This window comes from Nicotiana tabacum, chromosome 14 (genome assembly GCF_000715075.1).
Source record: "Nicotiana tabacum cultivar K326 chromosome 14, ASM71507v2, whole genome shotgun sequence".
Taxonomy (NCBI): domain Eukaryota; kingdom Viridiplantae; phylum Streptophyta; class Magnoliopsida; order Solanales; family Solanaceae; genus Nicotiana; species Nicotiana tabacum.
In genome coordinates this window covers 111,748,630-111,763,574 of record NC_134093.1, presented here as the reverse complement: position 1 = coordinate 111,763,574, position 14,945 = coordinate 111,748,630, and the positions used below count along the sequence as shown (strand labels likewise).

General features: G+C 34.5%; 2 protein-coding genes across 4 annotated transcripts; one reads left to right on the top strand and one right to left on the bottom strand.

Moving 5' to 3' along the window:
* Positions 1-503: 503 nt before the first annotated feature.
* Positions 504-3,012, bottom strand: LOC107772837 (uncharacterized). Its single transcript, XM_075230394.1, has 2 exons — positions 2,411-3,012; positions 504-1,908 (listed from the first exon to the last, which is right to left on the bottom strand). Exons 1-2 carry the CDS (start codon positions 2,792-2,794, stop codon positions 721-723), a joined length of 1,572 nt encoding a protein of 523 aa, XP_075086495.1. The 5' UTR covers positions 2,795-3,012; the 3' UTR covers positions 504-720.
* A 3,332-nt stretch (positions 3,013-6,344) lies between these two features.
* Positions 6,345-12,647, top strand: LOC107773576 (uncharacterized). Of its 3 annotated transcripts, none has more exons than XR_012698836.1 (6): positions 6,345-7,387; positions 8,129-8,301; positions 8,400-8,483; positions 8,572-8,696; positions 9,192-9,383; positions 12,273-12,647. XR_012698836.1 is itself a non-coding variant. In XM_075229886.1 (6 exons), exons 4-6 carry the CDS (start codon positions 8,403-8,405, stop codon positions 12,390-12,392), a joined length of 606 nt encoding a protein of 201 aa, XP_075085987.1. In that variant the 5' UTR covers positions 6,356-6,773; positions 7,287-7,387; positions 8,129-8,301; positions 8,400-8,402; the 3' UTR covers positions 12,393-12,642. The 3 variants fall into 3 exon arrangements, 2 of the variants coding, with proteins under 2 accessions (XP_075085987.1, XP_075085986.1); XM_075229886.1 differs by having other exon boundaries at positions 6,356-6,773; positions 7,287-7,387; positions 8,400-8,696; positions 12,273-12,642; XM_075229885.1 differs by having other exon boundaries at positions 6,356-7,387; positions 8,400-8,696; positions 12,273-12,642.
* Positions 12,648-14,945: the final 2,298 nt, after the last annotated feature.

Sequence of the window (14,945 nt, the reverse complement as noted above, 5' to 3'; positions counted from 1 at the left end):
TATATATATATATATATATATATATATATAAAATTTCGTCTATTATTTTTACAGCGGCTATACAATGTCTTCCTTTGCTTGTTAAGCCCAAATCTTATGAATGTTGCCTTCTATAGAAACTCTTTTACCTCAAATATTAGAAGGCTTGTCTACACCTGTGATCAAAATAGATAAGTATCTCTGGTCGATTCTAGAAGAGGAAATAGGCGGTTTTCAAATTTAGAAACACACATAGCTTTGTAACAATCACGGGTGTGGCTTAGTGGTTAGTGAAGTAGAAAAAAAGGTTTTGAGATCAACATTTAAAACATGATGCGACTTTTTCCATTTGCCTAAGTTTGGATGTACAGAAGAAAGACGACTAAGGTTCATAGTGTCTTTTTCCCATTTGTTCAAGTCTAAATGTATGGAAAGGAGAAAGTGCGTGCAAGTTGGTACAGACTACCACTATCAAAAAGGGGTATAAATCAAAAAGAAGAGAATATAATTATGAGAAATTCCGCTAAAGAAAACCATATATTATTTTGACAAATTCTGCTCCTGAAAATCCAAAGGAAAAGGATAGTTACAGCATTGTAAATAAAAATAATAATGAACAAGTTTAGTGAAATGAGCGACCTAAGCAACAAGATTCCCCAATTAAATTCCTCAATACCAATATATCATTCTTCTTGCACTGGGCCTTAAAATCTAATTGGGCTTGGTCTTGGAATTGGGCTTTTAAAGCCATGATCGACTAGCAGTTGATGGGCTACGATACTTGTTGTTAAGACTTCTCCTTTGAGGCTTACCACAAATGCATTGGCATTCAAACCCACAAATATTACCAAAGCAAGAAAACAAGCTACTCCCTCCGTCCGAATGCCTTCTCGGGTGACGTCCGGTCGAATGATAGCTGCTTGAGGCCATCCCACGATCGTATATCGGTGGAAGCTCCGTTCGCCACCTCTCGAGCTTCGATCGGAGCCCCTCGGTGCTCTCATCTAAGCTCCAACCATCCAAGACTGAGCTCTTTTTATCATCCAATGGATATCTCTTTTCGACCAATGCAGCTGCCACTTCAGATGCTGAAGGCCCAATTTCGGACTCGGACCAAAGAGAATTTGCCTTTAATGGGCCTCCATAAACAAACTTGCCATTTTGCATTGGGCCTTTTGGGCCTCCATATTCATTTCCACTATACTTCACAATGGGCTTTCCAATTTGTGGTATTGGTGTCTCTTTAGGTTTTTCACCAACTCCTAAGCCCTTGGACTTTGTAACTGATTGATCATCACTTACTTTAGTTGTGGGCTCATTTTTGTTACCCATTTCTAACTCAATAAGTTTGAGTTTGGGCTTGGGCTTTTTATTATTAGGCCAGTTATAACTAGATGACTCTTTGCTCACAATTGAATCACTCAAAACAGAACCTGATTTACCTTTTTTACTTTCTGATTTTGGTTTCTCCCTTAGCTCTGCACCACTAATAACAGAACTTGCTTTCCCCTTCTTTTTTATCATATGAGTCGGAGGCTCAAATGAAATACTAAGTATTGAGCTCTCTTTATCTTGAGCTTTAGCCTTTATTTTAGAGGGAACTGCAACTAATGAACTATTACCCATAGAAATGTCATTGAACGTGACACGTTCGCTACGTTCACTCTTTGATCGACGTAATATAGGTTTTAAAGTAGTGACATTGTTGGTGTTACTGTTGTTGTTGTTGTTGTTGTTGTTGCTGCTGCTGCTGGTGCCGGTGTTGTTCTGCTTATTGCGTGGTAGATGTGTATCTTCTTCCATCAAATCGCGATATCCAACTGCTGACGTGCTCATTTGCCTATATAGTGGCATACTTCTCATAGATCCATCAAGCAACGCCACACCGATGTTCAATATACCTTGAGGACGACCTGATGGACGACGTATCTACGTACACCAAAATAGATAGATCTTTAAATGTCAATTAAGATAATTCAATTGAACAAATATTGAACTATATGTTAAGTAATTATCATCATACTCACATATTAATTAATTCAAAAACTTTAACAGAATTCTTAGCTACATATAGTTTTTAATAAAAACATGTACATTTGTTAAGGAGAATAATGATAAACAACATATACTTATGTCGACTTCTTGATACCTAACTCATGATATGTAATGTTAAGCTATTGTCACATTCATTAAAAGGGGTGAAATTTATTTGGAATTTCTGCACAAATTTATAGAAAATAAAATGACATTTAGAAAGGTAAATCGGAGAAAAGAAGACAAAAAAAGAAATTAAACAATAGAGGAGATCAAAGAAAATATCTCAATTGATTGCATGCATGCATGAAACTACGTATGTACGTAACCAAATAATGTTAGTGATAAATAGCCAAGAAATAGCATATGAAGAAAAAAAAGGAATGAACAAACAAACCTGCAGTGCAACAAAACGCATTCCGAGATGGTGATTATGGTGGCCGTAAGCTCGAATAGGAGGAATTAGGTTTCCGACGAGGACACGAACCGTTCCGATGAGCGAGTCTCGGAACCAATGGACAGAAAAAATCTCAATGTGGACAGCGGATGTGTCTTGTCGGAGAAATTCCTCGTCCACTCGAAAAACAAACTTGTCGTTCCACGTAGGGTTGTTGCCACCTTCGACATCAACGCCCGTGGTGAGTTTTTGCGTCGGATGGATCCACGCGGTGACGTAGGTTTTCATTTTCTTGGACGTAGGTTCCAAATCTTGGACGGATATGATGTTAATTTCCAAGAGTTGGAATGGTTTTAACATTCCCATCTTGGAAATTGGTGGCATTTTGAAAAAATAAGAATAATCGTGATCGTGGTGATAGAAAGAAGAGGTTTCGCTCGTCGTCCGACTGAAAAGGACGACGAGGGAAAGGTTTTGGGATGGACGTGGAGGAGAGACCCCAAGTGAAATTGGGGTAAGAGAAGAAGGTGAGCTCTCGAGAGAACATTAAAGCAACATATACAATGAATTAAGTTAGAATCAACTTTGTGTTTTACATAATATACCGTATTGCCGCAGAGATTTTCTTTTTATTGTTTAAATGTTATTAAGTTAAAAGGGCATCACTATATGGACCTTACTTTTAGGCAAGAATTTAGTCATACGTGGGATTTTCCTTAAAGAATTTAGTCTTCTTCGACTTGTGTATTTCTTGTCATAATTTGATGTATGCAATACACCTTATGTTATATCATAAGGGTTATATCATAAGGGTTGCGGCGAAATGAATATGACCCTCCACTTTTAATTAAAATTCTCGGGTTCAAGTATAAGAATGAAAAATATCCTGATGTAGGCTACGTGTAAATATACCAAAATTTGGGGCCACCAATAAAGTCATATTTGCATTGCACAAAAAAATATAAAATTTATCCACTTCGGAACATACATCACAATTGTGTATGAAGTTTTATAAGATTTAAAGTTCTTCAATCGCTTCAATGTGCAACTTCAAAATTGGATCTGAAATTCTTTTATCGTTTCATTACAACTTTAGAAAAATCGGATCTGAAGTTCTAATTTATCGCTTCAAAGTGCAACTTTAAAATTGGATCCGAAGTTCTTCTACTGCTTCAATACAACTTCAGAAAATCGAGATATGAAATTCTTCTATTGCTTCAATACAACTTAAGAATATTAAATATGAAGTTCTTTTATAGTACTCCAGACACCACTTCAGATGATACAATACAAAACTTCATAACCGGTGGCAGGGGCGGATCTATGAAGAGCATAGGCGTGATACGCCACCCGTTCGCTCGGGTAAAATTTGATGTATGTATTGATATTTTACACACAAAACGTATATAATTAAACGATGGCACCCAGAGAAGCAAATACACTCCAGGTGCCACGGTTTAGGTGCAAACTTTCCATCTGCTTGATGTAGGATTGATTCTCACTTGCTTGCTTTCCCACGCTACTTTCTACTTGTGCCCTTTTCTGTCTTCTTTTTCTACCCCTTTTCTTTGTTTCTTTTAATTCTTCAATATTCATCTTTGCATTCTCTCTCTTGGTAGCTATTTTTTTTTTTTTTATCAAATTATATATTTGCTTCCTTTTTGTTTTTCTAGATCTTTATTTGAACATGATTTTAATCATTTTCTCTTTGTATCCTTCTAATATACATTATTTTTTTCTTGATTTCCAAATATATTTTAGAATGATAGTATCAACAAAGATAATATAAATCTAGCTATATGTAGATTGAAGAGATGTATTTGTTTATTTTAAATTTATATTTTTATTTATGTCTTTTCATTATATTATTCATAATTTGAGTCACGAAATTAGATCGCATTGAAATTTATTCAATTTGGTGATCACCTATTTATTTATGCACCAAAGGTCTTGTCCATTGAACTAAATTATTCAAAATGGATCGAATCGACCCGAATCAAATTAATTCAAAATGGATCGAATCGACTAAATGCACACCAATTCAATCAACAGTGATAAATTTGTATTAAAATAGTAGTACCCGCATTCATCAAATCATAGATTTACCTCTGACCAGTGGAGCTAGGATTGGGTGGTAGATGTACATTGTTCAGTGGTATTGGAGATTAAGTGTGGTATTTTTTCAGGTGGTTTCACAATGGAGCTTGCGAGTGGCTTCTGGTGATTTCCATGGTGTTTGGTAGTACTGATCTGGTGGTGAATAATAGTGAGGAAGTAAATGTCACGATCCCAATTTTCACCCGTAGGGTGTCATGATGTCACCTAGTCTCTAAGATTAGGTAAGCCTAACAATTTGCGGAATAACTGAATATAAAACTGAAACTCAAACCTCAACATGTGAAGTAAGTAAAACTGCAGTTTAAAATAATTACAACTCCCAAAACCCGGTAGAAATAAGTCACAAGCTTCTAAGAGAAAATATTATGTGTCTCTATACATCAGAGTCTAAACAGAATAAGGAAAAACAACATAACAAAGATAGAGGGAGACTCTGAGGTCTGCGGACGCTGACACATGTACCTTGAAGTCTCCACGCACAGGCTATCTCACTGGTATCTGGCATGGTAGGAAGAACCTGGATCTGTACAAAAAATGTGCAGAAGAGTAGCATGAGTACACCACAGTGGTACCCAGTAAGTGCCAAGTCTAATCTCGGTAGAGTAATGGCGAGGTCAGGTCAGGGCCCTACTGGAATAAAAAGGAAACACGGTAGAAGATATAATAATATAATGAAACAACTAAGAATTTAACAATGAGAAATTTCAGAAAGGTAACAACACAACAAATAGAAATAAACGACAGGGGCGCTCCCGATGTATCGCCTCGTAGTCCCAAATGTAAATACACAACAGGGGAATCTCCCGAGGTACAACCTCGTAGTCCCAAAAGTAAATATGCAACAAGGGGATCTCCCGTGGTACTGCCTCATAGTCCCAAAAGTAAATATGGAACATGGGGTTCTCCCGAGGTACCGCCTCGAAATTCTAAAAGTAAATATACAACTCTTAATCTATGGAACAATGAATTTACAGCAAAGAATCATACAGTTAAAGACCGAATACAAGATCATAGAGACAAGTAATTTAACTAAGCATATTGTACATATTTCAAGTAAAAGTTAAGACATATAGATATACAATACTAGGCTAAACACGTCACCGACACGTGCTAAGGCAACTCAGTTAAAGTTAAAGAATTTAAAAGAGGACTTCCCATCAAGAACCGGAATTTCTACATCAAAACCAAACTTTTTTCTGTTTTCTTTAATGGTTGTCCAAGAAGGGACTGACTATAAAAACTTGAAATTCTTACACGTATATCTTCTATGAAGACACGTGGCTTTTCCCTATTCTCTAAGATGTTCCCAATTTTTATTATTTTATTTTATTTTTATGGTATTCCCAATAGTTTTTGTATTTACATATACAGTCAAACCTTTTTATAACAGTCTGGTTTGTTTCAAAATTTTTGACTACTATAATGAAATGATGTTATAGAGGACATATATTATAATATAATATTCGATTCAGAGAATAACTCGACTTTTATAATGAATGTCTATTATATAGGGATGGTGTTATAGAGATGTATTGCTTTATTACCTCATCGTAGTTTCATCGCACTCCCATATCTTTACATGCACCACCATCTACTATAATAAGAAGAAACAAATCAAAGGTAGGCTACATTATATATCACACTCTCCCATCCAAATTCTTTAGTGGGATATTTTTTTTCCACTTCTGACTGATATGTTTAGTCATACGTTTACTTTAAATCTTATATTTTTATGAGTCTTTTAGTCCTCATGAAAATTCTTATACGGGTAGAAACATAGAAAAATCTAGTAACTTAATAGTATTTATTTTGTATAATATTAATCTAAAATAAATTTAAATTAAAAAAATATATTTAGTGAGGATTCATATTAACTACCAAATTATCATTTTTGAACACTTTATTTAGGATCTCCATAGAAGTATCAAATCAAGTTTTCTCAGTCTCAAGCAACAGCCATAGATCACACCATACAAATAATGCTCCTAAGCTCATCAACTCCAGTTTCACAAACACTTTTTCCAGAAAGTCCAAAGAGATTTTGATAATACCTCTGATCACTATATTGGCACAGTCTTATTTCACCCTTCAAACCATCTGTGTTTTTATTCAGGCAACACCGAATTCAGCCCAAAAATCAGTAATCTTCGTCGAAAATCGATCCGGAGAGCTCAATCTGATGGGAATTTAAAAGGGTTGGTGTCAAGTTCTGATCTTGACCAAGTGGATATAGATCAGATCAAAGGTAGTTTCAAGATCTTGTCATAAGCAAGAGAAGATAATAATGTTGCAAACAGAACCATCACTTTCTATTTATAATCAAGATTTTGAGGAGTTCAATGATGGAAAATTGGTGAAGTCTGTTACTATAGGAAATGATATAGCGGATATAGTAATTAGTGATGATTTCAGCTTTGGAAAAAGAGTTATGGGGCTGATAGAAGAAGATGATAATGAAGAATTAGGTGAAGGGAAACAAGATAAAGAAAGAGTCTTGGATGGATTTAAAGACAATATGGGAGTTGAAGGAGGAAGTGAAGAAGTTGGTCTAATGTACCTTGCTTCTCGATTTGGAATTAATGACAATGGCATAGACAATAGTGGTGTTGTGACACCTAATTTTGAAACTTAGTGAAAATCTTGACTCCACCGCTACATGATTCTAACTCTATACCTTCAAATAAAACACATTTAAATTTGGACAATTAGCGAAAATCCTGACTCCGCTATTGCATGGTTCTAACTCTATACCTTTCAGATTTTGAAGAAAATGGAGATATTGAAGCGCATTATAAGAGGTCGCTCCAAGAATATCCTTCCAACCCTTTGTTTTTGAGGAACTATGCTCAGCTCTTGCAGGTCGGTCTATTGACTCTATTCACCATTCCATTGAGAGTCTTTTTATATTTTATGTTTATGAACATGGCCAATTCTCTTTGTACCGTGCACAATTTCTCTAAGATTTGACAATTGTGAAGTCTTCATTGAGGGCTATAACTGTAAAGTTAGTATTTTAATAGTCTATAGGCTACTTCAAAGATTATGTGTTCCTTATAGATTGCATAAAAACATGCAAGAGCAATCATTGGGCTTGTGTTCTCAGATGCCGACGATGTATTACTGTGCAAACTGAACATATCCAAAAGAACTCTGATATGTAAAGTATGATTGAAAGAGGTCAAGAACAGTGACAAGAAATGTCCTCGACTCTTCCCTCCGATTTCAGCTGAAGATAATGATGGTTGAAATTGATAAAAGGAAGTGTGTGTGTGTGTGTTCTTTTTTTAGTGGTCTTAGCATAATTTATTTTGTCCATAACATATTTATGAATGATTCGGAAGGTCATAGCCTCATAGGGACGCACAATACGTCCTGATATAATTGTTATTTGGTTCTAATTTTTCTGGTGTAATTCAACAAGATCTGCTCTTAAAAGATTTAGTAGTGATTTGGCTGGATGAAGCATACACGGAATTGTGACGACGTATGCTGTTTTACCCTTAAAAACTCTATTCTTGTTTCCACATAATGAGATTTAGTCCAATGCTTGGTTCTCTTCTGATATTTGTGTCGTTTATAAACCTTCTGCAACTTTGACAGTCAAAAGGTGATCTTTCCGGGGCTGAGGAATATTACTTTCAAGCTACACTAGCAGATCCAAAAGACGGGGATATCTTATCTCGGTATGCTAAATTGGTGTGGAGGCTGCACCATGATAAAAATAGAGCATTGAACTACTTTGAACGTGCCACTCGTGCTAATCCTGAAGACAGGTAATAATAATCTGTAGTTTTGAATCCTTACTTATCGTGAGAGGACAAGTCTACGGGGTATTAATATTGATTTTTTGTTTCCCTCAATGTCCTCGCAGCATATGCTAGTTTTCTTTGGGAGATTAATGATGATGACACTGAGAACGAGCACGATACAAACACACCCTGCAATCAAACTAAGGGTACTTTACAGAAGAAGTTATACTATATTTCAGGACATGGATTGTAAAGGAGATAACAGACCAGTAACTCCTCCATTGCATCTTGCAGCAGGATTTGGGATTGGAAGTGGTAATATTGGTGATGGAAATGCTGATTATTACTACAGGAGTATGATTCAAGAAAATCCGAATAGCGCGTTGTTGTTAAGAAACTATGCTCAGTTCCTTGATCAGGTAATGTCCCTTATTCTCATTCTAGGTTACCACTTATACATCCTTCATGTGCTTAAAGTGAGATCCATTTTTCCTCTTGCTTATTGTTCTGAGGATGTCATCAAATAAACATGTGAAATACTTGCTTTCGTTTAGTTTTTCTTTAGATCATCTGAGTAGTCCAATTAGTGTCGAAAACAGTATATGTACGTGGGCTTTTGCGTCATTGGTAATGATAATGACATGAGTTGAGCTTAAATCGAGAAGTGAGGATTCATATAGCTGACCCCAACTTGTTTGGGACTGAGCATTGTTGTCGTTGTTCATGTTGTTTATGAGCTCTCGCCTCAATCAAAATGTGTGCAAATACAGACAACAAATGAAAATAGACTACCTTGAGACACTTATAGCATACTTTTTCAAACGGAAAACTCTACATTGCATTGAAATGAATATTATTAGATGTAACTTGTAAGTTTATATTTGTCATTATGCTTCTTGTTATTGGCCTGGCAGTGTAAGGGAGATTTAAAAGGAGCTGAAGAATACAACTCTCGCGCAATATTAGCATATGCTAACGATGGAGAAATTATTTCACAGTATGCAAAGTTGATATGGAAACTTCATCACGACCAAGATAAAGCCCTGGGCCGGTTCATATCGAGGTCCTCCGATAAGAGCCATCGGTTCTTCTTTTCACAGAAACAGGTAAACAATGAACTGTGTCGAGCCATAAAAAATCTTCCAATTATAGAAATATTAACTACTACTTTAATACAACTACAACCATAAAGTACCTATGGAATTGAAGACAGATTCCTTTTCGTTTGATTACTACAATGGAATGGTGGAAAGTGCTTCACTGATAACATTAGTAGGAGAAGAATGAAGATTAACATTCTGCATATTTATTATGCTGTTTCACATCAAGTTCATTAATTCTCATATCGCGATGGAGCCCATCTTCAATGATTTCAACTTAATCAAATATTTCCGATATGGAACATAGGACAGTGTGGAACAAACACTCCTTCGCCAAATATTACACTATATGTTAAATTGTCTGGTGTGTTTACTTCTTTATACTTTGACATCCTTAGTGAAAAAACCTGGCTTCGCCATTGTTACATAGATATATGTGTAAAATACTACTACTAAATTTTTGAGAAATGTTCAATTCTGGACCCATAATAACAATACATTATGGTGCTAATATAAGAATCTTAATGGTTGAACTCGTCAAGTTTATATTCTCGATTCGTCTCTATTCATTGTGAAGCTATGCGGTTTTGCTTTCAGCGATATACTTGCAGCATATGCTAGATTTCTGTGGGAAACGTGTTGGGAAAAATAATAATCCCGCCCATGAATAATATCCACGGCAGATAATAATAACACAAGAGAGTAACAACGACACCAACTCTTTTAATGGGGTAAAATACAATACCCGAGCGGAGCAATATAACCACTATAATATTACAACTTAGTAGTGTCAAGAGACTACTACAATTTTGAAAGAAATAACACTCTTTATTTAAAAAACACCTCACTACAATATTACTCACACTCACTATTTATCTCACATACTACAATCTGTGGATTACTCTCTCTAACTTCTATTGCTTATCTCTTATTTTGGTGTAATTGAAATGAATAATGGAGGCCTCTATTTATAGTAAGAGATGCCGTCCAACTACTACAAAGAAGATGGCTTGTTGTTGATTTAGTTTTTAACAAAGTTAGGCACCTCCCATCCCATTTTTCTTCTTTTCATTTTGTTTTCTTCAATATGAACCCCACGAATCTCTCCCTTAATTTTTCTTTTACTTTTTCATTCTAAGACTTGATCTCAATCTCTGAAAATCCTCAAACTTAAGAGGCTTTGTAAAGATATCTGCAGCCTGATCATGAGACTTCACATATTAGAGCTTGACTTCCTTCTTGGCAATGCACTCTCTGATGAAGTGATATCTTGAATCTATATGCTTGCTTCGATCATGATACACCGGATGCTTGGCGAGTGCCTGTGCAGATTTGTTATCAATACAAATCTCTGTAGCTTCAATTTGTGGCAAATTGAACCTCTTCAATAATCTTCTTAGCCAAATAGCATGATATGTACATGATATTGCTGTTATATATTCAGCTTCACAAGTCGAGAGAGTAACTATGGACTGTTTCTTTGAACTCCAAGAAATAACAAAATCACCCAAAGAAAACACAAAGCCAGTTGTGCTTTTTCTATCATCAATATCTCCCGCATAATCACTATCACAAAATCTCATAAGGTTGAAATCATTAGAAGAAGAATAAAATAACCCAAAGTCGATCGTACCTTTTAGGTAACGAAGAATTCTTCTAGTGATCTTTAAGTGAGTGGAGGTAGAAGCTTCCATGAAGCGGCTTACTACTCCAACCGCAAAGAGTATATCTGGCCTGGTACAAGTCAAGTACCTCAAACTTCCCACAAGACTTTTAAAAAATATGGGATTCACTTTTTCTCCTTCATCAAACTTGGACAATTTTGTCCCACTCTCCATCGGTATGTTCACGGGGTTGCGATCGAGCATGTTGAACTTCTTCAATATCTCTTTTGTATAGCTTTATTGAGAGATAAAAATTTCACCCTCCATCTGCTTCACTTTTACGCCCAAGTAGTATGACATGAGCCCTACGTCTGTCATATCGAATTCACGAGACATATCTTTCTTAAAAGATTGAAACAAACTAGGGTTATTACCCGTGAAAATAAGATCATCAACATAAAGATAAACAAGTAAGATATCTCCATTAATATGAACTTTAAGATAAAGAGCATATTCATGGAGATAACGAGTAAACCCATTGTCTTGAAAATACTTGTCGATGCAACTATTCCATGCTCGTGGGGCTTGCTTTAATCCATATAAAGAGTGATCAGGTAAGAATAATCATTTGTGTGACTTAGTATGAGACTTGCTTTACATGTAAATTTAGTTCTGCCTCTATTTGGCCTTTTTCAAATACTTTAAGATGTATGTTCGCTTTAACATATAAATCTTGGTTGGGATTCTTATAGATTTGATGGCCAAACAACATTATTCTTTCTTATAGTTATGTATTTCTACTCTTATAGAATTATTTTTGTTCATTGATTCAAAGTTAACTTCCCAACTTGTTTAATTGAGGCGTAGTTGTTATTAATTGAAGACAAACTTTGGAATATAACAAGAGGTCTTCTCTACTGCATAGATGATACTTGTAAAAAAGGCTACATTACATATATTCTTTACTTGCTAATATGTTAAGCATCGGTGCACTAAGGGCTACATTACATATATTCTCTACTTGCTAATATGTTAAGCATAGAGGGCAGCTCGGTGCACTAAGCTCTAACTATGCGCGGGGTTCGGGGAAGGGTCGGACCACAAGGGTTTATCGTACGCAGCCTTATCCTTCATTTCTGTAAGAGGCTATTTTCACGGCTCGAACCCGTGACCTCCTGGTCACGGGGCAGCGCGCAACTTTACCAGTTACGACATGACTCTCCGTTAAGCATGGGATGTAATTTTAACTTCAACGGCTTGCTAATACATTTCTCATTTTATAAATGCATAGGTGACTACATCAGACAATATTCTTGTCTCAATTCAAGAGAGTATCAAATGGGCAGACACACAAGTGAATTGGAGAAGAAGCTCCTTGAAAAAAGTAGCAGAAAGAGTGGAAGACAGTTGAAGAAGAAGTGAAGAAATCTCTTGTTGTTCTAAACTTAGTTAGATTTTACTTAGGCATACACTTGGAATTAGTTATAGGGATCTTCTTTTCATAGTATTTTACTTTAGTTCAAATTGTCTATGGTGAATGACATTTGGATGTATATATTTTGGAATTGGATGGTTATGGCTTCAGGTATAATGAAATGAATATTAGCTTTGCACTTATAGCAAATGTGCTTTCAATATTAAGTACAAAGATCATTGTGTGTTTTCGACATTAGCCGGATGTGTTGCACAAGTGTAAGTAGAAACTGATACTATTGACATTTGATAATAGTGGTTAATAAATATCACTTTTTATTACTCACAGTATTCTAAATGTCAGAAATTTCAATCCGATGTTTCATAAATAGTCAGTAAATAAATGTTATAAATTCTTTACCGACATTAATATAGATGTGTCGTAGCCCTTATTTCTTGTAGTGGTGAGAACTTACACAAAAAGATATTGGTTCCTATATTTTGTCGAGACATGGGACTAAGGGACATGTCTGGATTTTATTCTCTTGGACAAATAAATCGACTGTATTTGGTTTTAATACTTTGTATTTTCCAATTCGTTTAATTTGTGCTCCTTTTAACTGATGATTACTGCTAACATCTTATAGATTCATCAAAAGCTAGACAAGTATTGAATACCACGTTGTTGGGAAAAATAATAATTTCGCCCATGAATAATATCCACGGTAAATAATAATAACACAAGAGAGTAACAACGGCACTAACTCTTTTAATATGGTAAAATACAATATTCGAGCAGAGCAATATAATCACTATAATATTACAATTTAATAGTGTCAAAAAACTACTATAATTTTGAAAGAAATAACACTCTTTATTTAAAAATACCTCACTACAATATTACTCACAGTCACTATTTATCTCACATACTACAATCTGTGGATTACTCTCTCTAACTTCTATTGTTTTTCTCTTATTTTGGTGTAATTGAAATGAAGAATGGAGGCCTCTATTTATAGTAAGAGATGTCGTCCAATTACTGTAAAGAAGATGACTTGTTATTGATTTAATCCTATAATTTTTCAACAAAGTTAGGCACCTCCCATCCTATTTTTCTTCTTTTCATTTTGTTTTCTTCAATATAAGCCCCACAAAACGGCGATGAAGACGAAGACAAAGGATCGGACAATCACAATGGAGTACCATATTTTCACAATCTAATTAGCTTTGATGTTGTCAAACACTCAATTTGACAATAGTTTGATTTCTCAAGTTGTTGAGTAACTCCAGAGAGCTAATTTCTGATCATTTTCTGGACGATCACACAATATTCAAGTTTCAGGATTTGTCCTTCAGCTTGAATCAAGCAACATCAGGATTTATCAAATAACCTCTCATTAATTTTATTCAAATATGTCTTTCAAACAAAATACAATCTTTTCTCCTCTTCTCTTTTTCTGTTTAATTATATTTTTATTTTAAATAATTTTAATATTTATTTATTTATGTTTTAAATTAAACAAAATACAATTTTGATTAAAAATATTTCATAAAAAAATATTTAAACATTTTAATAATTTATATTTAACTCATTAGATTTAGTAATATATTAATTTACATAATATCTTGAATGATTGAGAAGAAGAAAAAGTTATCACATAATTGCTTCAAATATTTTTTAAGGATCAATATCTGTCGTTCATCCAATGATAAATAACATCCTAATTATAGAGCTACAATACAATTAAATCTGAACGAACAAAATACTGAATTGAATTGTACCAGTCTTTGCCAGGGGACATTATTCATTTTTATACCTTTTTTTCCCTTCAATTAACAAGACAAAAGAAAATAAATAAAATTCTCTTAGCTCATCCGGAAGGATCTCATAATTTAATTATTTATGATTGTTTTTGTCTCTAACATGATCACTTGATAAAATATAGAAAAAATAGGGGGTAAATGACCGGTACTACTAGAAGAATTCCTTTTTGGATAATAGATACTGTAATTGATATTCTTGTTAAGTTGTATATGTATTTTCTCTATGGTTCAAATTGGTTCATTACCTATCGAATGAATTGAGTTGTCAATATGAAAGCTTAAGAATTCAACGTCGTTTCCAAAACTTTTCTCTAGTTGAATAATACTAATTATAAAAATATTATTTTGTCGCTAAAAAATATTATGGTTAGAAACTAAAGAAGTGTGTAATGTATTAAATGTGCTTAAATTTTGTGGTACTAAAGTGTTATTAAATAAATATAGAAGTAAGATTTTTTTTGAAACAAACTAAAAAAGAAAGTAAGACACATAAGTATAGTTTAATAAAATGCTTCTAAAAATAAACTTAAGCTTGCTTTTCTACTTTTTTTTTCATTTCTCCTATAAATGTTTTCTTTAGATCTCAATAAATGACAAGGGTTTTAGCCCAAACCTCAAGCTAGCAAAAACCCTAAACCTCCCTCTTCAACCACCTCAACAATGGCATCTGCCGGCGGAAAACGCTTCTCTTTGACCAAATCAAACAGCAGCAACAAAAACGACGGCA

Coding starts and splice junctions, on each gene's coding strand:
- LOC107772837 (XM_075230394.1), bottom strand. CDS start 2,794: ATGCCACCAATTTCCAAGATGGGAATGTTAAAACCATTCCAACTCTTG. Junction 1,909..2,410: donor TGCGTTTTGTTGCACTGCAG/GTTTGTTTGTTC, acceptor TGGTGTACGTAG/ATACGTCGTCCATCAGGTCG.
- LOC107773576 (XM_075229886.1), top strand. CDS start 8,403: ATGCTAGTTTTCTTTGGGAGATTAATGATGATGACACTGAGAACGAGC. Junction 8,697..9,191: donor ATGCTCAGTTCCTTGATCAG/GTAATGTCCCTT, acceptor TTGGCCTGGCAG/TGTAAGGGAGATTTAAAAGG. Junction 9,384..12,272: donor TCTTCTTTTCACAGAAACAG/GTAAACAATGAA, acceptor ATAAATGCATAG/GTGACTACATCAGACAATAT.